The sequence below is a fragment of the Macaca mulatta genome, chromosome 4 (genome assembly GCF_049350105.2).
Source record: "Macaca mulatta isolate MMU2019108-1 chromosome 4, T2T-MMU8v2.0, whole genome shotgun sequence".
NCBI classification, from domain to species: Eukaryota; Metazoa; Chordata; class Mammalia; order Primates; family Cercopithecidae; genus Macaca; species Macaca mulatta.
In genome coordinates, this window is record NC_133409.1 from 165,577,867 (window position 1) to 165,602,432 (window position 24,566).

The following is a 24,566-nucleotide window of genomic DNA, read 5'->3' on the forward strand; positions in this document are numbered from 1 at the left end:
AGGCACTAGGATGGCTTCTTTTCTTCAGTATCTTCAGCACCTGGCACATAGTACGTGCTCAGCAATTAAGTGCTGAGTTAATGAATGAGGTGAGCAAGACACGTGATGGCAGTGGGGGACACAGAGGATGATTCTGAGTTCCTTGCTTGGAGGTTGCTATTTAAAACTGCAACTGCCTCCTGCCAATGCAATCAAGGAGAACCACGGGGCTCCATGAGCAGAAAAGACACAGCTGAGTCCTCCGCAGCGGCCTGGCCTGGAAGCCGGGGCGACCGTGACAGTGTGCTGCACAAGCACTTCCAGATATCCTGGCATGTCCCCAGGACATGGAATGAGGGTTCCAGCACATCTTACTGGATCCTAAGCGGAAGGGTGACTTCAGTTTGCCTTTGGGTTACAGTAATAGAGTGGGTAAGAGAAAACATGTTTACATCCCTAGCCTTTAAACATCGCATTGATGGTATTTGGAGGCTGATTTCTAAATAATAATCTTGGTCATCTTATGATAATCCTGGCCATGCTTAAACACTGTCAGTTATTTATTTATTTATTTATTTATTTATTTATTTATTTATTTATTGAGACAGGGTCTTGCTCAGTCACCCGGTCTGGAGCGCAGTGGTGTGATCTCGGCTTACTGCAGCCTGGACCTCCTGGGGTCAAGTGGTCCTCCCACCTCAGTCCTGAGTAGCCGGGACTACAGGCACACGCCACCATGCTGGGCTAATTTTTTTGTATTTTTAGTAGAGACAGGGTTTTGTCATGTTGCCCAGGCTGGTCTTGAATTCCTGGGCTCAAATTATCTGCCCGCCTTAGCCTCCCAGTGCTGGGATTACAGGCATAAGCCACCACACCTGACACGCTGTCAGTTATTTATCTAGGTTTTTCCCCTGAGAAAATTTACTTGAGCTTAAATTATCAACTGTCACAACTTCCTTGAATTCTACTTCCCAAGATTTTGTAGAGTTTTTCTATCTCATTGGTTTGTTTAATGTATATTCTTGAGAGACTGGGTCTTGCTATGTTGCCCAGGCCGGCCTCAAACTCCTAGGCTCAAGGGATCCTCCCACCTCAGCCTCCCAAATAGCTGGGACTACAGGTGCATGACACCATGCCTGGCTTATTTTACTGGTTTTTGGAACATTGTTTGGCCACAAATATATTATAGGTGATTGTTGTGTATGAGGGACTTTAGGCTTTCAGAATTGGTACACTCAATGTTCACTGCTTCACCCTTTCAGAGTTACAGTGCTATGGATTTGGGGAACACAAACAAGATGTCCTTCTTCCATTCCGTCCTTCCCCTCCTCATCCTCAGAAGCCTCTGCACTAAGTGATGGCTTGACAGAACCTGCCGTGGAGATGTAGTTTGAGGGCTACTTCTATAGAAGGTTCTTACGCATCTCTGGTTCCTAACAATGAAGGAAAAGAGTAATTGAAGCAGGACAGCAGCAAGCCAAGCCTGGGAAGACCTGGCTAGCGTTTAGATTTCCATTTGAAAATGCATATACTTTTCAGAAAAGTGTGACCTTGTCAATAATTACTAACCCCTGTAGTTATCAATTAATCCTTTTCCGGGGTCAGTGGAAATCAGCCCGGAGTAATAAACGGATTGACAAGAAAGGAAGATGAGTGGGTGGGAGGTGGGAGTTCGCATGGCAGGAAAGGGTGAGGGTGAGTCCAAAATCACCACTCCTGTCATTTCCCAGCTAGCCCTAGACCTGATTCTCACTGGTTACCAAGCCTGGGAAAGCTGGGTGGCACCGGTAACCAGAGGCTGGTGCCCCAGGTTGGAAAAAGCCCAGTTGATCACTGCAGGTTCTTGGCAAGTTCTGTAAGTGAACATCTGCGGGCTTTGATCTCTCCATCTGTACGTGGCATGTAACATTACTACCCAGGCGTCCTAGCACGACATTGTGAAAATTAACTAACAGGTGATACGAGAATTTTGAGATCCTTTAATTAAAAGGTCCCTCATAAATATTCACATAAAATGCCATCAGTACTGTTTATAACAGGACTGAGAAAAACAACCCTCGGGACTGGGAATCTAGTTATTTCACTATTTCTATTTGCCATTCTACTTATCTCAAATTCTCTCCCTGCTGAGCGACCCAGCATCACAACACAAATACTGTCCTTTCTACTCTCTTGTTGCAAGTAAAGAAATCGAACAATAGTGTTTGAGTTTTGCATTTTGGAATCACTTCAGAGAATCTTCATATTCTACCTATAAAGAACGATTTTCAAAGACAGTGAAATAAAATCATCTTTGGTGAAGAACAGTTTGTGGCCAGAGAAGCAACAGGACGAGGATCCTGAGACAATAACACAATGCATCTTCATCTGTAAGAGAAACGGCTCCAGGTGTCCAAGGCAGCTGCCCAACAGTCTCAAAACCACTTTCTCCACTGGGTTTTCTTACTCAAGACAATTCTACCTAAGACAAATCTGCCACTGTCACATTTCCTGGTCAGCCACCTATGTGTTGCTTGCATGGACCTGGCTCCATAAAAACACTATCCCCAGACTTGACTGACAGAGCACACGTGCTCAGCCCCAAATGTATTCCATTTGAGTTTTCAATTTGTAAACCACCCAGGAAACATGTTAGATAGAGATGAAAAGTGAGGTGTTTACAAACTGGCAATGAAATATGATATTTATCCTGTCAGCTGAAATGAGCCTGACAGATGTATTTTTTTGTTAAAATTAAAATTGTGAGCCATATCACATTACCCTCATGATGCCGCCAGATGCACAGCGTATGTCTGACAAAGAGGCACCCCTGTGGTCATTTGAGCCAGGCTGCGGGTTCCAACAATTCATGACACAGGAGCTTGTGACAAGGCCTTGCCTGAGAAGGGGGAGCCCCACCCAAGCATCGAATACACAGACGCAGACTCGCGAAACCGCTATAGAAATGATTCTTTTCTATCTTTCTCTGCCCACAACATCTTCGCTATCAGGAAAGAGCTCTGGAAAGGAAATGAATGGAGCCCATCATCTTTGATTTTGATCTGCCAAAAAAAATAGAGTTCATCCGTCTTTGATTTTGGTCTGCAAAAAAAAAAAAAAAAAATGGAGTCCGTGGTCTTTCATTTTGGTCTGCAAAAATAGTTCTCATCTCAGGCTGGCAGACCAAGGACATAAGCTTGGGAGTGTAGCAGTCACCACTCTGCTCTCCGGGACTCTTCTTACTGGACTCACACAACTCCAAGCAGAAGTGACCAGAAACAGACAAGAAGCACACAGGAGCGAACCAGTGGGGCTATTTCTAGGGCAAGCTCCTCGGGGTTTTTTCAGGGTGCTCGTGTGCAGAGTTCATGAGCGCTTCTTATCATTGAACAGTGGGCTGGTGGCTCCTGGTGTGAAAACACCCCCATCAGCCATGCCAGGGACAGGAATCTCTCAGCAGCCTTGATGGTTGGGCTTCTGGAAGGCTTTGTGGTGCAGTGGTGGAGCTGGGCATGTGAGAATTCTCTATCAAGGGGCCCTGGGGCTCCATGAGGGTTTGCATTCCTGTCTTTCATACCTTTAGGAACCAGTACTTGGTTCTTTCTCACAGGGGCCTAAGCCCTGCCTTATCCCATTGTAAGAATGAATCCCAGTCCAACTGTGTCCTCTGACGTCACCTGGTCTGCACCCTGAGGAGCTGGTCTAATCTGGGTATGTTTCCCTGGAATGTGGCCAAATGCACACCAATGTCACTCCTTCACTTTTATGTGAGTTCTACGTGTGCATGTGAAGTCTCAGGAAGTCGCCAAGATTTTCATATGACTGTCCACAAAAATTAGACAGGAAAACAATGGAGGAAAAAAAGAATTCAAGAAAATTGCTGAATGCTATCTATGTACCCTGCACTCTTGGGAAGGAGTTTTACAGATGATAATCCCTCCTTGTATTGTTATCTGTAAGATTTTAGGAAATAAGAAAATAAGACACAACACACACAGTATGATAGGCTTCATAAACAATAAAGAAATCGAATAAATGAAATCTCACCAATTGGCAGCCTGACTCTTATGAAAAAACACTTTTGCAACTTAAAAGGGCAAACGGGCTTGGAACTCTCCACCTGAGCAGGTCTGAATGGGCTCACGATGAAAGCTTCCAAAGAGAGAGAGAGAAGAAGCAGTTACTGGTACAGAGGAATATGTGATAGCATAAGCCAGGACAAGCTAGAACAACTGGCCCAAATGACGCCTGCATTACACAGATAATAACAGTAGAACAATGCCTGACAAATCTAGTGTTACGGGCTGAGTGGTGTCCCCCCACTAATTGATATGTTGATGTCCTAATCCTAAGTACTTCAGAATGTGACCGTATTTGGAAATAGGGTTGTTGCAGATGTAATTGGTTAAGATGAGGTCGTACTGCAGTAGGGACGGCCCCTAGTCCTGTACGACTAGGTGTCCCTATGGAAAGGGGAAATGTAGACACAGAGGCAGACACACAAGGAGAAACTATGTGAACATAAAGACGAAGTATGATGCATTTACAAGCCAAGAAACACCAGATTGCCAGCAACCCACAAGAAGCCAGGAGGGAGTCCCAGAAGAGATTCTTCCCTTGGGCCATCTGAGGGAGTGTGGCCTTGCCCATGCCTCGACTTTTTTTTTTTTTTTTGAGTCTCGCTCTGTCGCCAGTCTGGAGTGCAGTGGCACAATCTCGGCTCACTGCAACTTCTGCCTCCCAGGTTCAAGCGATTCTCCTGCCTCAGCCTCCCGAGTAGCTGGGACTACAGGCGCACGCCACCATGCCCAGCTAATTTTTTGTATTTTTAGTAGAGATGGGGTTTCACTGTGTTAGCCAAGATGGTCTCGATCTCCTGACCTCGTGATCTGCCTGCCTTGGCCTCCCAAAGTGCTGGGATTACAGGAGTGAGCCACTGCGCCCGGCCTACGCCTTGACTTCTAACTTCCAGAACTATGAAAGAATACGCTTCTGTTGTTTAAGCCACTAACTTTGTGTTATTTTGCTCCAGCAGCCCTAGCTGACGAATACACCTACAAAACAGAATAGGAAGCTCAAGCTTTGAAGGACAGAAAGGAAAGGACTGTGATGAGTATAAAATTAGGAACAGAGATAACAGAAAATTTATTGACCTGAAATAGAGTTTTGGTATGAACATCATGAGAATCCAGAGAAAGCCACTCACTCAGTGGTGGGTGACTTCCCATGCCCGAACTCCACTCCATATGCATGTCTGTCACCTTAAAGAAATAGAAAGCCCAAGTCAAAGCTTTAAAGTGATCACAGGTAAAGAGAGTTGGCATTTAATGACATGGAATGGTAATTAGATTTCTCTCCTTACACTTTGGAGGAGGAGAGGACGGGGTGGAGAAGCTACGACAAGGTCAAGAGAAGGCACTTGCCCAGGGTCATTTTGCTCTTTGAAAGCAGAGGAGGAGATTTTCAGACTTAGAAAAATTGACCAATTAAAAATATGAACAGTATATCACAAAGAAACATATCCATTTTGCCACTGTAAACAAAACTAGACAGAGATTTATAAGGACATATTTGAGAAACAAATGAATCAGAATGTTATGCAAGGATTAATAGAATATAATGGAAATGGTTATTAAATTAGCAGATATAATCTTGGAACTATCAGGTATTAGCAGAATCTCAAAAAGGATCTCAGATAATAACTGCAAATAATGAACAGCTGAAGAGGAACAAAAGATTCTTTTTGTTTCCCGGAAAAGAATCCCAAGTTTACTTAGTTAATTGAAATAAACAGAAGCAGTTAAAATGTTTTTTCTGGAATATATTATTGTTAAAATGTTAACATCAGACTACTTAAGTTTATCCTTTGGCCAAGTTCAGAGAGAAATAAGGAGTTAAAAATCTGCCATAAAAACCACAGAAATGAAAAGAGAAAGCAAGAACTACTACAATAAAGATACTTGGGCTTCAGGACAAATAACATATCAAAAAGCATGTGTGAACAGCCTAAACTTGGTTATTAAAAAGAATTAAAAAGTAATTGACTGGATTAAAAAATAAAAGTCAACAATCTTGTTTAAAAAACATACATATTTATGCTGGGTGCAGTGGCTCACGCCTGTAATCCCAGCACTTTGGGAAGCTGAGGTCACCTGAGGTCAGGAGCTCGAGACCAGCCTGGTCAACATGGTGAAACCCTGTCTCTATTAAAAAAAAAAAAAAAAAAAAGCAACCAAAATTAGCCAGGCGTGGTGGTGTGGTGGCAGGCACCTGTAATCCCAGCTACTCAGGCGGGAGGCGAATCACTTGAAATCAGGAGGTGGAGGTTGCAGTGAGCCGAGATCATGCCACTGCACTCCAGCCTGGGCAAAAAGAGCAAACTCTGTCTAAAAAAAAAAAAAAAAAACATATTTAGCACCAAGTCATCTTGGCAGATGGGGTGGGGGAGAATGGACTGTGAGATTGAATCTGTTTGTGTGAATACCAGAGCAAAGACACTTCAGGCGCTTCCATTTGTCAGGCGCAGTTTCTCATGCATGAGTCCTGCTTCTCTTGCAAGTCCCAGTTCAAGGGGCCCCTTCCTTGTGACCTCTTCTCCAACTCCCCAATCCCTATGCAGCGTTCAGGACTGCTACCTAGGGCTCCCCACCAGCTCAGTACTTATTACAATGCCCTTATTACAATATACCATGTTTAAGTTTATCTTTTGCCCTCATTAGCCTTTGAGCTTTTAGAGAAAGCAGTTCTTGGTGTCTCTAAGCCCAGCTAATCAAATTATGGAATACACTACATCTGTTAAAATGAAAAATATACAGATTAGGAAGAGAAGGATGGACATTTTGGGCCCTTGCATGAACAAAGACACATTATACATGTTCGTAGCACTTGGGTTGTCCAATGTGATTGGGCTAATGGACCTGCTGCGGAGGAGAAGTTTTGGAGGAGAGGAATCAGAGGCTGGAGTAAGTTGCAAAGGGCCTTGAATGTCATCCTCTGCAGTCTGGAATAGATTGCATAGGCAATGGATTATGGCAGGATTCCTGATTCAATTTGTTTTCTGCTTGTTTGCTTTGTTTTGTAGCAACAGTTATGATGATAAGAATGGAAGACAGACTGCAGGAGGGGAAGCTTCGAGGCAGAGACTGGTTGAAGAGGCCATACTGCAGTGTCTGTCAGAGACTGGTGGGATGGTTTTTCTTCTTTGTCTTTTCTTCATTTCATAGACTTTTAAAAAGCAAGCTTGTAATACCCTTATATTCAAAAAATTAAAAAGCAGGCCATCTTTTTCTCTTCTCTCTTTCTTTCTTCTACCCCCTCCTTTTTTCCCTCCTTCTTTCCTTCCTCCTTCCCTTCCTTCATTTTTACTTCTGTCCTCCCTTCTCCTCTTCTTCCCTCTCATCCTCCTTTCCTTTCCAAATTAGCGCAAATGGGAATGAAGTTTTCACATCCCATAGATTCCCCTGGTTAGGGCATTGTCAGGACTCAGAGATCGGCTGGATGTGAGAGGTGAAGGAAAGGAGAAGTCACAAGGACTTAGGAGTTCTAGTTCACGAGACAGGGTGGCTTGAGGTTCTATCAACTGGGAGAAAGAAGGAGGAGGGAGCCCAGCATTTGGGGGAGGTGTGTGTGGTACAGACGCACTGCATTTGAGCTCCTGGAGGACACCCAGGCCCGGGGCCGTGGAGCAAGAGCCTTCAGCTGGAAACATACAGTGGGCATCAGGAGCAGATGAGTGACGGACCCCACCATAGGAATGGATGAAACTGACAGGGGAGAGACCAGGTTTGAGAAAGTCCTCTTCTGATGACATAGAATGAATATTAAAGGAATATGTACAGCTAAGGGATAGAGGAAGAGAAATCAGAGAAAGAAATGAAGTAAAACAGACAGAAAGCATAGTTTTATTACCCAAGAGAAGGAAAAACTTTGAGGGTGATGGTCAGTGGTAAAAATTCTTCAAGGAGGCTGAATGGAATGAGGACAATTAGGAAGCGAACAGGACACTGGGAAAGTCTTTTTTTTGTCAAATGATAAGGAGGAAAGACAGAGGACAGGAGATTAAACAGTGACAGGGAAGTGAGGACATGAGATCAGGGAGGACAGTGTGTTCCTAAGAAGGCTGGCAGTAAAGAGGAGGACAGAGACATTTTAGGCAGTGAAGGAAGTTGTTTTTGTTTTGTTTGTTTGTTTTTTTAAAATAGAGAACATTGATTTGGTTTGCAGACTAAACAGAAGGATCCAGTAGGGAGAGAAAGAAGGAAACGATTGATTAGATAAGGTTCCAAGGAAGATAGGAGGTCGCATCAACAACACGAAAAGGGATACTTATAATGTTATCAGATTAAAAAAGTATTCTGAATAAAAAGTAATTGAGAGGCTCAGTGTGGTGGCTCATGCCTGTAATCTCAGCACTTTGGGAGGCTGAGGTGGGTGGATTGCTTAAGCTCAGGAGTTCGAGACCAGCCTGGCCAACATAGCGAGACCCTGTCTCTATGAAAAATTAAAAAAAAAAAAAAAAAGTCAAGTGTAGTGGTGCAAGGCTGTGGTCCCAGCTACTCAAGAGGCTGAGGTGGAAGGATCACTTGAACCTGGGAGGTGGTGGTTGCAGTGAGCTAAGATCACGATACTGCACTCCAGCCTGGGTAATACAGCAAGACCTTGTCTCAAGAGAAAAAAGCAATTGAAGGGTCTCTATAGGATTGCAACAGATACTATCTAAAAGAGTAAAGTTTATGCCCCAAGCAACATAAAATTTTATACATTATACATAATTATTATTAATGATATACAATATATTTTATATATATTATATATATATCATATATATGAAATGTGGAAAAATGCAAGAAGTAAAATTAGTAATAAAGTTAAAACTCTGTTTAGGGGCCGGGCGCAGTGGCTCACGCCTGTAATCCCAGCACTTTGGGGGGCCAAGACGGGTGGATCACAAGGTCACGAGATCGAGACCATCCTGGCTAACACGGTGAAACCCCATCTGTACTAAAAATACAAAAAATTAGCAGGGCGTGGCGGCGGGCGCCTGTAGTCCCAGCTCTTTGGGAGGCTGAGGCAGGAGAATGGCATGAACCCGGGAGGCAGAGCTTGCGGTGAGCCGAGATCGCACCACTACACTCCAGCCTGGGCGATGAGCGAGACTCCATCTCAAAAAAAAAAAAATTAAAAAAAAAACTCTGTTTAGGACATACCGGAAGAACAACTAAACAAAGAACAGAAACAAAGTTAAAAATTGTAATCATTAAGAAAAAACTAACAGTTACATGAAACAACCTAAATGACAGGACTACATTTAAATCACAGGTTCTTTTCAAGAAAAATAGATCTTTTCCCAAAATTTATCACAAAGATCTATGCTATTCCTTATCTACATGGGAACAATATTTTTTTCATAAGCAATCCATAGGTCAGGAGATAATTATGGGGAGGTCTTGATGATGATCTTGTTAAGTATGAATCTCCTCTGTGCATCCCCTAAGTATGGGGAGAAAACCCTCTTCCAGACTCCTTGAGTTTCTCTTACTGTAAAAAGTAATTAGGGTTGACTTTCCACAAACAGAAAGACAAGAGGAGGTTTTCAGAGACTCATTTAATAAGTGATCTTGGGAAAAGATCTTAATCATCTAAAATCTCTGGGGTCTGGCTGGTTTTGGATGGTTTACTCATTTTGTCTCTTGTTGAGCACTCGTTATGAGCACTGGTCACGAAGCTGGGCATTCCCCGTCAGAAGTACTGAATAGTCATATTCTATTCTATGAGCTTCTCCCTGGTACTTACTGGCAGTCATTTCAGTGATTATTCACTACCTGAGTCAGCACATAAACTGATCTGGAGACTGGGAAAACCTAAGAGCATCAAGAGTCAATGTAAGGGAAACAACTGAGTTTAGGGTAACCTGATTCGAAATAAAGGTACAAAAATGAATCAAGGAAATGAAAGTGGCCAGATGACATGCTGTAACAGTGCAGGCAGCCCTACATCTCACAGTTCCATTCCTTCATTACTGCCTTGTTACTGATTAACAGCTACACTTCAGCTTCCCTGCCTTGGAGGCTGCAAAAGATGGAGAAAGAAAGAAGAAAATAAGGCCAGGCGTGGTGGCTCACGCCCGTAATCCCAGTACTTTGGGAGGCCAACACGGGTGGATCAACTGAGGTCAGGAGATCGAGACCAGTATGGCCAACATGATGAAACCCCATCTCTACTAAAAATACAAAATATTAGCCGGGTGTGACCACGCACCTGTAGTCCCAGCTACTCAGGAGGTTGAGGCAGGAGAATCACTTGAACCCAGGAGGCGGAGGTTGCAGTGAGCCGAGATTGCGCCACTGCACTCCGGCCTGGGCAACAGAGCGAGACTCTGTCTCAAAAAAAAAAAAAAAAAAAAAAGAAAAGAAAAGAAGGAAGAAAATAAGACCAAAGTGGTTCAAAGTGGTTCAGAGAAGTATTGTGGGAAAAAGTTCTAAGTGCATAGCCACGTGCTCAGCTCACAGCTCCCTCCCTCACTTCTAACTGACAAGCCACAGGGACAGGATTATCTTTCTCTACCCTCTCTCCTCACATACTTCCCATTGTTCTTGTCTGTCTCCTGTTCCCATTTAAGCCTTGGGAGATGGAAGAACAAAGAAAAGTTGAATGAGAAGACGAGGGCCAAGGGAGCCCTCCCCAGTGCACGTGCAGCCTCAGAATGCTGTGATTCTTTGGTTGCTACTTTTGAAAAAGATAATCCAATCTCAAGCGTGGTATTAGAGAATTATAGAATGATTTTGAACATATCTGTCCAGGCCAGAGAAACGCTGTCAAGAGAGGAAAAGACAAGAGTTCTCACTTAATCACAAAAAATATTTTTAAAATGTGGGTGGTCCAGTGCTTTTCTATGAAAAGACATTTCAAATTATAAAGAGTCAAATAAAAGTATTATTGATGATTATTTAGTATGACCATCCATCATCAACTTCAGATAGGTAAGTTATGATATATACTTTTTTTATGAACTGTATTGCAGTTAGAATTCATTAGCATGTCTTATAATCAACGTGAACAGTATATTTTAACCGCTTTACAGGATGTGGAGCCATATTTTCCCATTTTAAATAATTAGAAAGGTTTTAGTTGTATCTTGGTTTGTATGATGTATAGTTTGTCCTCTCTGTGCTTAATTTGCTGTCAAGCTGGTAAAATACGAAGCTTCAAATTACAACCCTGCTCCTATGGGAAATATAATCCAATTATGACTATCCAAGAGGAATCCTGTACACATTCAACCATAGGATATTCAGCCAAAGAAAATGATGGGACTCCTGTTGTTCAAGTCATTTAAATCCAATTTGTGTGATGTGTTGGTCATTATTCTATATAGAGAGTCCATCTGCACACAGCCAGGATAAACCCTGAAGTTCTTCTGCGCTGCAGTTTCTGTAGTTCAAGCTGCATAATTACAATCGTCGGAGGACTGACATTGGACATTCACAACCATTTCATTGCCTCAAGAAAGTACCGTTTTTCACAATTTACATGAAAACTCTGCACAGGGAAGAATCCATCTAATTGGAACATTTTTCAGCAGCATTTAAATATCAGGCCAGCTGGATCTCCACAGCCCATGTGAATTTAATCAGCACATTCTTCCCAGAACCTATATTCTATAATCATTGAAGGCTTGAGCGACATCTGTCACCCAAATCTGGTTGCCGTCATTTCTCTTCGTTAGCGCCACACATCTAGAAATGAACCATTCCGTGGTCCCCTCAAAGGCATTCATTTAGTAAAAAGGGGTGTAAGAGAAACAAACCTTTGAAATGAAATGCCTCACCAACACCATCTCGCTTGTTCTTCTCTAATCTTTCCATTTCCCATAAGGAATACTCTTTCAAGGCTGATCCAGGACTTACATGTTACCAGTTATGCTGTCAACTGATAACGAAGTCCTTACCAAATACACCTCCAAATATCAAGTTCCTTTTCAGTAAAAGATAACAGCATCACCAAATAACAATGTCCCTCCTTCACTCGGTTCCCTTCCCTGCACCACTGTGATCCATGAACCTAGCTTTTCTTTCTTTTTTTCCTTTTTTTTTTTGAGACGGAGTCTTGCTCTTTTGCCCAGGCTGGAGTGCAGTGGCATGATCTCAGCTCACTGCAACCTCAGCCTCCCAGGTTCAACCTATTCTCCTGCCTCAGCCTCCTGAGTTGCTGGGATTACAGACGCAAGTCACCACACCCGGTTAATTTTTGTATTTTTAGTAGAGACAGGGTTTCACCATATTGGTCAGGCTGGTCTCAAACTCCTGACCTTGTGATCTGCCTGCCTCGGACTCCCAAAGTGCTGGGATTACAGGTGTGAGCCACCGCGCCTGGCCGAACCTAGCTTTTATTCCTCAAACAAAACAAGTGACTCAGAACCCGAGCCTCTCTTCTCGTCAAACTTGGCATCTAATAAAAAATATTATGAAGACCACAATATGTCAGAAAAGCAGAGAGACATCAACCCTAAAGATCCCTGAGGCTCTGCAAATCTTGTTGAGGGGATGGAAAATATGCACAAAAAATAACAGTAGAAGTGTTTCTAAAATAACACAGTGATTTTAGAAGTTACTTGTGGTTTGACAGAGACTACTACATAGGTGCTGAGGAAGTTCAAATAACATCACCCTGACCTTATTTTCCAAAGTATGTTCTCACACAAATGAAATAATAGATGTAGATGTGCTAAGTGCCCTGACTACTATAGAGTAGGCATGCAATAAATGCTTAGTGAAAGAAAAGCTTGAAAAATAAATTAATGGAGTTGAGGAAATTAAAGAGGGCTGCAGTATGTAAGATGAACAAGACCTGACAAAGATCTGAAGCAACTACTTACAGGCAAATTTATCTAACAAACGATTCCAGATATGGAAACACTAGTTCTCAAAGCAGTGGATGCACCAAAACCTGACAAGACCATCTTTTTTTTCCTGATTAGTTTATGGGAAAAAAAATAATCAAACAAGAAGGACATTTTCGAGGTGTTTGCCACTATAAACTTAAGTATGAAGCTGCACTAGGGGAAGGGATTTAAGGGATTTGGAGAATAGAACAACAACAACAACAACAAAACTGTGTTTTTTTCCTCTTTCTCGATTAGTTTGAAAAATGTCTTTCCTCTTAAATAAACAGACATCAGCTAATGAGGGGAGGGACTAAATAATGGAAAATGGTAAACTTTGGTCTTCATTATTCTGGCAATGCTGACTAGGCTTGTTCAAAATTTTATGTTTTAAAATCTCTGGACGGCACAGTGTATTTGAATTAGCTTGGTGTACAGTAGTTTGTCTTCTCCTAAAGACAATTATGTAAAATTTATTTAGATTACTTGTAGTTTTAGTACTTATGGAAGTGTCTGCATTTTCAATTAAGAGCTAAACGTACAAATTAAAAGTACTGCACAGTGAAGCTTCAATCGAGCCCTCACTGGTTGGGGCACATAAACACTAATATCAAATGATGGTTTTGTCATGTGATCCACCCCCCCAGCACATACAAATATAGAACACGACCATAAAAAGCAACGAACCATGCCCTCTGCTAAGTAATTTATGACAGCAGATCCAGACTGGAATGCCAGCTGGAATTACCTTCTCCTTGCCTTCAATTTTCGCATATACAGCTTTGTACAGATGATAGAAGCTATGTCCGGCAAAGAGGATCTAAGTGAAGGCTGCTGAAACAATGAACAAGTAGCAAATCTAAATAAAAGGTCAAAATACGTTTGGCTTTTAAAAAGATTTTGTTGAATGACACAGTGACCTCTTTCTCAATTACTTTTTGATTCAGGTCATGAGAGAAAAAAACTTGCAACACTTACAACTTTTTATATCCGATCGATGGTGGTTAAGCAAGCAAATATTTAACCTCACAGTGGAAAATGATATATCATTGATATTTTACTAAAAACACAAAGTGATCTCAATATTTAACTACAATGGAGAATAAAAAATTCCCTAGTCAAATATTAGTACATACACAGCTTTATCGTTTATGTAGCATTTGCCACCAAGGCAGTCTGGAATTCTAACGAACTTAGTATGGAGCAGTTGATCAAACAAAGGATATTATCCTTCTTTATTAACCTTTACCCCCCGGATAATCTCCCGAATCCCCAGGGTGCGATAACCACCTCACTTCCTTTGGGCAGCCATTCATTATCTAATTCATGTCTTATACAAAGAGAGATGAGCTAATGTGCCTTATCAGATTAAAAAAAAAAAAAAAAGGTCACCATGAGTGATGTTCCAACAGGACAGGATCTTAGCAAATCCCTTCTGCCTCCACAGTCCTGGGTTTCTAAATACCTATAAAGCTACCAACTCATAGTCACAGCTCACAGGCTCACCCACAGCTTTATGTTGCTAAAGCAAACAGTCTGGGCAGAAGAATGACAGAATTACTCTCTTTTCTGATTACCTCCCTCTCTGCATCCTGATAAACTAATGATTAGCTTTCCTGTTGGGATTCAGCCCTGACTGGGTAGCTTCAGGCTGTCAACTCAAGCAGACCCTGATGATATCACACAAATCCCTGCCTCACCTTCCTTCCCTGGTGTTTTATTGTGTGTTAACCAGCATCTACATCCAGCACGGGCAGCAGCCCTCACCCGCTAGCCACCATGTAATGACCAAGGTAATTCTCCTGCCATTGGAAGGCCCATAGGAAAAGGAAAAAGGCTTCTTTTTGCCTCACTTCTCCACCTTCTGCTACTCAGAAAGTTGCTGTTTACATAAAAGCAATCTTGTAAGTATCAGAATGCAACTGGTTTTTACCTATACTACATAAATTATATCTAAGCAGATATTTTAGTGGAACTTAAACTAATATGCTTCTCCAGAAATTAAAAGCATATATTGCCTTTGGGTGCTTTTGAGTTGGTGGTGAAGAAAACTAACCCATTCAGCACTATCAACTGTAGCAGAAACTTACCCATATTTATGAAGTGAGACTATCGAGGTAATTTGGAAAAGGCCATAAAGTGAGTCACTGGTTTAGATTCGAAGGTGCTACTCCTTCCTGAAACTGTCACTCCAGACCACCGGGAAATACCATGGCTAAACGGAAACGTAACTGAGCGTGATACAAAGAGTGAAACGTTTTTACCTTTTACTTCTCTTGTAGTTTTTTTCTGTTTCCAAGATCAACGAAACAGACATTTAAAAATCCATTAAAAATCCTTGCTGTGCACATATAATTAACAGTAGATACTCAACAGAATATCTTCTTGATGCCTTTGTATTAAGAAAAACCCAACTTCACAGCAATATTTCAAAAAAGACATTTCATTTTACATTAGGGCCAGAATTACTTTATTGCATTATGTTATCTGTCATATGGCCCTTGACAACAGAACTTAGCAGCACTAATCATGGCCAAATCTTTCAGGAAGATTCAGCAATTCTGATTGAGCAATGCTATGACATTTTCTGGGCATGGACTTAGAAACACTTGGGAGTTTGGCTCTGTGCTCCTTCGTTTGCTTTTCCTTTGCAATTTCTAGACCTGCCACTAGCACCAAGTAATTCACCCAAGGTATGCTCTGAGATCAGTCACATGACTACTTTGTTTGGCACTTTAAAATACTGTACAGTAACTTGACACCTTATAGTTTAGTAAAACATTTTATAGGTAAAAAGGATAAACTCACTGTAATTGAAAGAAATTTTGAAATATTATATACATACATAGATACATATATTTATACTCAAGTGCAATAAAAATTCAGCTGTTAGATTTCAAAGTCTTTCTTGTCTTTCCCTGGATGGCTAGAGAAATGGGGTATTAGTCTGGAAAATCCCTATGAGTTTTTGGAAAGATAATACATTTCCACAGAGAGAGAGCTCATTTTAGCCAAACCAAGTGACTCGCTCTGGTGGACTGGCCAAATGCTCACCAAATCTGTTACTTCTTCCTTCCAGGCATAGAGGTGGGTTAAATTCCCCAGTCTCCTTTGCAGCTAGGAATGACCAGAAGGCTGAATGAAGGTGAGGTGCCGTAGGCCATTTCCAAGCCCGGCCCATAAAACATTCCTGCATTCTTTTCCAATTCAATGGCTGAGGACTTAAGAGGAGTTGGGTGCCCCAAGATGGAAGAAGCCTGGTCCTTGAACGACCATGTGGAAGACTGGCAACCAAAAACACAGGAGCAGATCTTATGTGAGCAAGAAAAAAAAAATCTCCTCTCTTAAGCCTTTGAGATTTGGGGACTTTTTGCTAAAGCAATCAGACAACACTGACTAATAATAAACTTTTCTAGTCAGTCACATGACCCTCGTGGCCTTTTCTCATTTAATCCTCCCAATAATCCTTTGAGGTAGGAATGATATGTTATCCCTGTTTTAACGACAAGAAAACATGGGCTGAGAAAGTTTAACTGCCTTCCCCCAGGTGGGTAACTTGACAAGTTGTTTTGGTTAGAGTGGGTCAGTGGATTACCAAGTTAATTCTCCAGTTGACACCGAGAAAAAGATAGAAGATTCACAAACTTAGAAGACACAGATGAATTTGTTTTTCTTGCATTTGGATTAGCAGAGCTAATGAGGACAAAATGTGAAATTCAAATCCAAGTAGGCCCAAGTCCAAAGTTTCTACTCTTGACCACCCTCACAAATTAATATGTTTTATTAAAATCCCGAACATATTTATGCCCACTAATAATCTGGATCTCTCATGCATCTAAATAATTAGCTTAAGTCCTAAGATCACTGCCGCTAGGCTTTTTTGCTTAATGTGAACAAATTATTAACAAATTCGATGACTGCTCCATGCCTTAGAAAATCCTTATTGAGAAAGTGCTGGGCGCGTGTATTCACTCAAGAGAGGGAGGAATGGCCAAGAGGGGTCGCTACCCCTCCTTCTCCTTCTAGTTTTTCAGATTCTATAAACAATGAAAGGAAAGAGAATCAGTTTTAGATGCCTGCTTTATGCACAGGAAGGCACTATTTCCTTTTAAAGTACAAGTTCTAATAAAGACAAGAAAAGGAGAGGGAGGATAGTAGCAACGCTCTCTCTCTCCCTTATGGAGGAATACAGAACTCAGACTTCTTAGATAGAATAAAACCAACCGGGCAGTCAGTGACCATGAATCATCTTCCCTGAAGTTGAAAAACTTAAGATTAATTTTTTCTCTATGTGCAGGTGCATACTGATTCCATGCAAATACACACACACACACACACACACACACACACACACACACACACACACACACAGAGATCACTTCACTGTCAGGTCTTAGCAGCACAAGAAATGCTGGAGAAAACAGGGAAAGTGTGAAGGCAGCAGAAAGCCTGCTGCACTTACAGCCCATGAGCTGCAGTTCTCCACCCTCCGGGTGCTTCCCTTCTTGCTCCTGCAAACTACTCAGGGCTAGACTGGTGGGACGTCAGTGGGAGACCTCCCAGGAATTCCCTGAATGACAGTCTAAGCCAGGGTGGGGGCTTCTTGTCCATTTTCCATGTGAGAATCCTTCCATCAACTGGAAGAGGATGGGCTTGACAAATTCTAGACTATAAGAACTATAAGTACGGGGCCAGGCACGGTGGTCACGCCTGTAATCCCAGAACTCTGGGAGGCCAAGGCAGGCGGATCATGAGGTCAGGAGATCGAGACCATCCTGGCTAACACGGTGAAACCCTGTCTCTACTAAAAATACAAAAAATTAGCCGGGCGTGGTGGTGGGCGCCTGTAGTCCCAGCCCAGAGGCAGGAGAATGGCGTGATCCCAGGAGGCAGAGCTTGCAGTGAGCCAAGATCGTACCACTGCACTCCAGCCTGGGTGACAGAATGAGACTGTCTCAAAAAAAAACAAAAAAAACAAAAAACAAAAAACCTGTAAGTACTATAAGAACTGGGCCATTCTTTTGCCCAAAGATTATTTATGTAAAATACAACAAGGGGAGACAGGAAAAGCTGAGATGTTTTGCAAATGTTTCATAATGTGCTTTATGTCATGAGCATGTAATAAATAAATGAGAAAGATGATTCTGAACTGCAAGATGTGACCACTAGTGCATCTTAAGATCAGTTCAGTGGGTCATGACCACAGCACAGAATAGACTAGAAGAAAAATGTCAGAATGCAGTGTACATGGTAAGAATATGTTTTGTGAAACTGGGTGGGGGAGTAAAATATCCTTTTTTCTGTGGGTCAAGGCTGAAATGTTGGAATGTCCTAGTATTAGAGAATGCAAGGGACCTGTTTCCTCATTGCCAAAGTGAGAAAGGAAATTTGAAATTGGGGGTCACCACTGTCAATCAGGGCTGTCAATGAATCCCTTATCTTGCTTCTGCCAGGATAGATGGAAGAGTGAAGGTGGAGGAACTGAAGGGCACATTCTGGTCTGTGGTCTGAGGTCTTATAAAAAAAAAAATTCAACATGGATAGAACTGGAGATTTTTATGTTACATGAAATAAGCCAGGCACAGAAAGACAAACATTGCATGTTCACACTTACTTACGGGATCTAAAAATTAAAAGAAGTGAAATCATTGACATACAGAGTAGAGGGATGGTTACCAAAGGCTGGGAAGGATAGTGGGGGAGCTGAGGTGGGGAGGTGGGGATGGTTAATGGGTATGAAAATAGTAGTTAGAAAGAATGAATAAGGCCTACTATTTGATAGCATTACAGGGTGACTGTAGTCAATAATAATTGCACATTTTAAAATAATGAAGAATAGGCCAGGCACTGTGGCTCATGCCTGTAATTCCAGCACTTTGGGAGGCCAAGGCGGGTGGATCATGAGTTTAGGAGTTCAAGACCAGCCTGACCAACATGGTGAAACCCTGTCTCTTCTAAAAAATACAAAAATTAGCTGGGTGTGGTAGCACGTGCCTATAATCCCAGCTACTCAGGAGGCTGAAGCAGGAGAATCGCTTGAACCCAGGAGGCTGAAGTTGCCGTGAGCCAAGACAGCGCCACTGCACTCCAGCCTGGGTGACAGAGCAATATTCCGTCTCAAAAAAAAAAAGAAAAGAAAAGTTAAGAGTATAATCGTGTTGTTTGCAACACAAAGGATAAATGTTTGAGGGGATGGATACCCCATTCCCCATGATGTGGTTATTATGTACAGCATGTCTGTATCAAATCATTTCATGAACCCCATAAATACATATGCCTACTATGTACCCACAAAAAGTTTAAGAAAATTCATTACCTTAGAGTTCAGCAACAAGGGAATTGAGAGAATCCCTATTAGTTTTCTATTGCTGTATTACAAATTACCACAACTTAGTGGCTTAAAACAATATCCATTTATCATCTCACAGTTTCTGTAGGTCAGAATTCTGGGCCAAGGCAGAGCTAGGTTCTCTGCTCAGGGTCTCACAAGGCTGACATGAGCCACAACCGAACACTAATGTTGGTTTAATTTTGCCTTATGCTGTGGCAGCAAGAGTGGTCACTTGCATTCATTAGCAGGATCCAAGGGACTCCCTGGAAGGTCCTCCAGCCCTAAAAGATCTTCCCTCCCCAATGCCCAAAACTCCTATTGAAGATTCATTCTATAATCTTTTCTCTCAGAGCCCTGTTACAACGCTAAGTAAATAATTATATGAGTCATTATTTAGTAACTCATCCACTAGATATTGAACTGACTTGCAACAGATAGCTATATAGTGTGCACAAGAAATAAACCTCTGTGGTTATCCATCACTAAGATTTTAGAGATGTTTGTTACTACAGCATAACACGGTGTACTTTGCTATAGAAATGGTAGGAGAAGAGAATATGAAGAGAATATGAATTTGAGATTTGACCACCAAGGGATTCTGTGCTTGCTGGGATTTTGGATGGTAATGACTGAAGTCTTGCTGCTCAATGTGTAGTGAGAAATCAGCAGCACCAGCATCGCTGGGGAGCCTGTTAGAACTACAGACTCTTGCGCCCCACTTGAGACCAACTGAATCAGACTCTGCACTTTAACAAGATCTCCAGATGATTCAAATCAATACTGAAGTTTGAGAAGCAGTGGTCTAGAGACAGTTGGAAATGAAATTCGGAAGCACCTGAAATAAATCTGAGCTCAAATTATAACAGTGAGAGCCATCCATACAGCACAGGATCCAAAGTGCGGTCTCTGGACCAGGAGTATCACATCATCTGGGGACTTTTTAGAACAGCAGAGTCTTGGGACTCAACCAAGACCTACTGAATTAGAAGCTCTGTAAGTGGGGCCCAGCAATCTGAGTTTTGACAACCCTGCAGGGAACTGTCATGCACGCTAAGGGTGGAGAATCACTGCTGTGTGTCAATGAGAGCTGAAATTACAGCAGTTAATTCTCTTCCTCCTGAAAGGAGGAGGACAGTAAGACACAAATGGTTACAATAATTGTTCCTATGAGAAAATATGATCTGCATTATGATACTCATCTTTAAGATGCATCTTCTAGAATGCATACTGGGTGGATCAAGGTCTGGCCATAGACTGTTTTCACCACTGTGGCGATTGTGTGACAGGCGCAGTTGACAGCAATGACTTGAGCACACCCTGAGAGTGATCTTGTATGGCAGATCCACCTGAATGTGTGTTCAGAGTTTGCAACTAAAGAATCTGGGAGTGGCCAACCTGGAGATCCATTGCTCTTCTATGAGGAACATTTGAGTCCCTGGTGCTTCCCGGGGAATGCCATGGAACACCGGCCATGTGGGGGGATGGAGGCCTTTTGTTTTAGGTTAAATGAAGGTTACCAGGTGGAGGTTGTTAGATGGAGGATGTTACATGAAAATGCTACGTAAATTACATGCCTTTCGCAAGTGGTTGTAGTTCTCCTGTCCAGCCCTCTGCTACTGGACTCTCTCCCCTGTATGCAAGTCCCCAATAAAACCCGAGGTCTCGTTTGCTGGTTGTGGGACTTCTCTTCAGCCTCATGAGCCTGTACCACCCCCACTGGAGTGGACAGGGGTTCCGAACAACATGTGGGAATCTCTCAGGTCTGCTTTTCTCTCAGGTGGAAGTCGTAGGATGGTGTTCTGAATAAAGAGGAAAGGGAAGTAGAGGGAAGGGCCAGGAAGGGAGGTAGGCATCATAAGCCTGCTCGGCATTTTGCTGGTCCTGGTCCAGGCCTTACTGCACATGGAGCACTGTGGTAAGTGCTGCCAGGCATTTCCAGTGCGTGCCTTCCTGGGAACCAGTTTCCCTCCCCTTTATCAAGAATTCAATAGAGCCAGGCACAGTGGTTCACGCCTGTAATAACAACTCAGGAGGCTGAGGTGGGAGGATCACTTGAGCCCATGAGTTCGAGGCTGCAATGAGCTAGGATTGCACCACTGCACTCCAGCCTGGGTGACAGAGCAAGAGCTAGAATCCATCTTTAAAAAAAGAAAAGATAAAAAAAGAGAGAGGATGCAGTAGAGTAAGTAAGAAAGGGAAACTGTAGATATGACCAAGAATCTGCACAGCCACATGCTAAGCCACACAGTGTCCCTGACCCTGGCTCATGCTGGAATGCCACAGACCCAACGCCTTCATTCATTGTTCATTCACTCACATTTTCATCCATGTCTAGTGAGTGGCTTTTTTGTCTAAGGCCTGCAAAGCCATTGGAGAGGCCTCTTGTTCTGAGGCTTAGGGAAGGGATGGAGTGGTAACCTAGTGAGGAAAGTCACAGTTCTTCTTCTACCTGAGAATCTCAATTGGACCAACTCTCCTCCCACTTCACAGAAAAGGCAGGCTAAGGCCGAATCTACAACACATCACTTTGTGATTTCCCAGTTTCACTTTGCTCTTCTGCAAAGCAGAGATTGAGAAGACCACGGAGGACAATGCATCCATGATGGAACACGGAATATTTTCACCCCTACAGAGCCTCCTACCTAGGCTGTGAGCTCACTCCTTTCATGTGGAGGGAGGTGACATATCCATCTCAGGTGGGGGCTGACAGCTCTGGTTGGAAGTCCGAATAACCCATGAAGCCCATAGAAATCTCAAAGCCCAGGCCACTCCTCAGACCAATGAAGTCAGAGACTCTTGGGTTGGGACCTGGGTACTGGTATTTTTTAAAAATTTTGCAGGTGATTCTACTGCACAAACATGGCTGGAAACGACCATTCCAGGGAGGGTCTCGGGTCTCAGGTCTCGCCCCTTTATGGAGCTGAGTGTCATCCCCTGAAGGTGAAAGTTCTGGATTCCCAGGATTCTTAGCTCAAATTTTTCAATTTCAGGAGTTTGTTTTATAATTCAAAGTGAGCTATTACATTTAAGCTATTGTATCATAACGTATACTCAATTTATTTTTTACTTATATAAATGTTACTAAATTTCAAATGCAGAATATTTAGCCAAAAGAACAATTTTTATTTTTTTCTGATATAGCAAAGTATGCCAGTAGTAGGACTACTTTTTAATGAATAATTTCATTTGTGACACAATTAGCATAGTCAAAAGTTGTCATTATGAACCCTTGGTAGAGGGAATGCAGTTATTTGCATGATACAATGTCAGTAGTTTGGGCAGGTGGTGACTACGCTTTGGTTTAGAGAGTGGGAAATTTGGCCGGGCGCGGTGGCTCAAGCCTGTAATCCCAGCATTTTGGGAGGCCAAGACGGGCGGATCACAAGGTCAGAAGATCGAGACCATCCTGGCTAACACGGTGAAACCCCGTCTCTACTAAAAAATACAAAAAACTAGCCAGGCGAGGTGGCGGGTGCCTGTAGTCCCAGCTACTCGGGAGGCTGAGGCAGGAGAATGGTGTAAACCCAGGAGGCGGAGCTTGCAGTGAGCTGAGATCCGGCCACTGCACTCCAGCCTGGGCGACAGAGCAAGACTCAGTCTCCAAAAAAAAAAAAAAAAAAAAAGAGAGTGGGAAATTTACAGGGCCTAGGGAATGAGACGGACCTCCGCCAACCATTACTTTGCTCTTAACATCTGTTCCCACAATTTTATTCCTTCTGTATTAAAATTTATCATGGGCCTTACTTGGTAATTTTACAATAGATTAAAAGTTGTTAAAATTACTACATTGGTAATATCATTGCAGTTAGCATCAGATCCTCTAACACCTCTAAATATCTTTAACCTAAGAAAAGTTCATTCATATTTATGATGGAAGAGAAAGGCGAAGTGGACTATGCCTAAGTTCTTAAAGACTCATGAAAATTCTTTCCAATTTTGGTGTTTTGAGAATGAGGATCAGCAGCATAGGCCTCACCCAGGAGCTTATTAAAAAGCAGAATCTTGGGACACAATCCAGGCCTGATGAACCAGAAACTGCAACGAAGCTCCGTAGATGACCCATAAACACAAAACACTTAACCACCGGTTTAGCCCATCTATGCTACTTAGGAAATAGGAGCTAATAAAATCCATACTTGGAGGTTAGAGATGATCATAGATGTGAACAGTTTTTGACAACAAAGCAGCTCAAAATCTGGGCTAAAAATTAGTTATAAACACTTCCGTGATTATAAAAGGTTGTGAGACTAGTATAAAGATGATACAAGTCAACTCACCTTTTAAACTGGTAATGTTCATTTGTTACAGTAAGAATTTGACCATAATGACATATTAGTAGTAAGAGAACACATTGCTTTCTTTCTTCTTTTTTTCGCAAATGGCATACTTAAAAAAAAAACAAAAAACTTGTCTGCTATTAATGAGATTATGAGACAGAAGAATTGTTCTAGACCAGGATCCAGATTACAGACAGAACCTACATGTGCTCTAAGTCTCATTTTGAGGAGGTCAACTATAATAAATGCTTCTGTTGCCTCCTTGTTTTCCATCTTACACTGCCCATACCTTGGGACACCTTCCCTCTCAGGACACTGTCTTACCTCGTGGGGTTGCTGGTACTGAGAGGCCATCAGAAGGAAAGACCGCTGGGCCTGGAAAGCGCTGTGCACCATTTCTGCCTGGGAACAAAGAGGAAGATGGCAGTTTCCATGTTTGATTCCTAAAAATTGTTACCATATAATCAGGCAATTCCACCCGTAGGTATATACCCAAGAAAAATGAAAATATATCTTCACACAAAAACTTGTAAATGAATGTTCATAACAGCATCATATAATAACCAAAACATGGGAACAACCCGAATATCCATCAACTCGTGAACCAATAAACAATATGCGATTGACCCATACAAGAGAATATTATTCAGCATGAAAAACAGACGAGGTACTGACACCTGCTACGACACAGGTGACCCTTGAAAACATTATGCTGAGTGAATGAAGCCAGTTGCAAAAGAGTACATTTGTATGATCTCATTTATATAAAATGTCCAGGAGAAGCAAATCAATAGAGACAGAAACCACTACAGATGAGTGGGTGCTGGGGCTGCTGGGAGGGAGGAACAGGGAGTGAACTGCTAATGGGTATGGGGTTTCCTTTGGGGGTGGTGAAAATGTTCGGGAAATAGACAGTGATGATGGTTTCAAAACTTGGTGAATATACTGAATCATACACTTTAAGAAGGTGAATATTATGACATGTGAATTATACTTCAATAAAGTTGTTAAAAAATGTTGGAGCCCCAAAGTGCACTTGTTTTCAAAGGCTGTCTCTCTTTTATCCTCTTTCACATATGCCCAAATTCTATTCTACACCTTCGGGAGGAAAGAGAATTGT

General features: G+C 42.2%; 1 protein-coding gene across 1 annotated transcript in view; it reads right to left on the reverse strand.

Annotated features, from left to right (window-relative positions):
• Window positions 1-24,566, reverse strand: part of CAP2 (cyclase associated actin cytoskeleton regulatory protein 2) — a 166,641-nt gene that overhangs the window by 72,616 nt on the left and 69,459 nt on the right. The window contains 1 exon segment of the mRNA NM_001266532.1: window positions 23,771-23,848. Coding sequence (NP_001253461.1) covers window positions 23,771-23,848 — 78 coding nt within the window.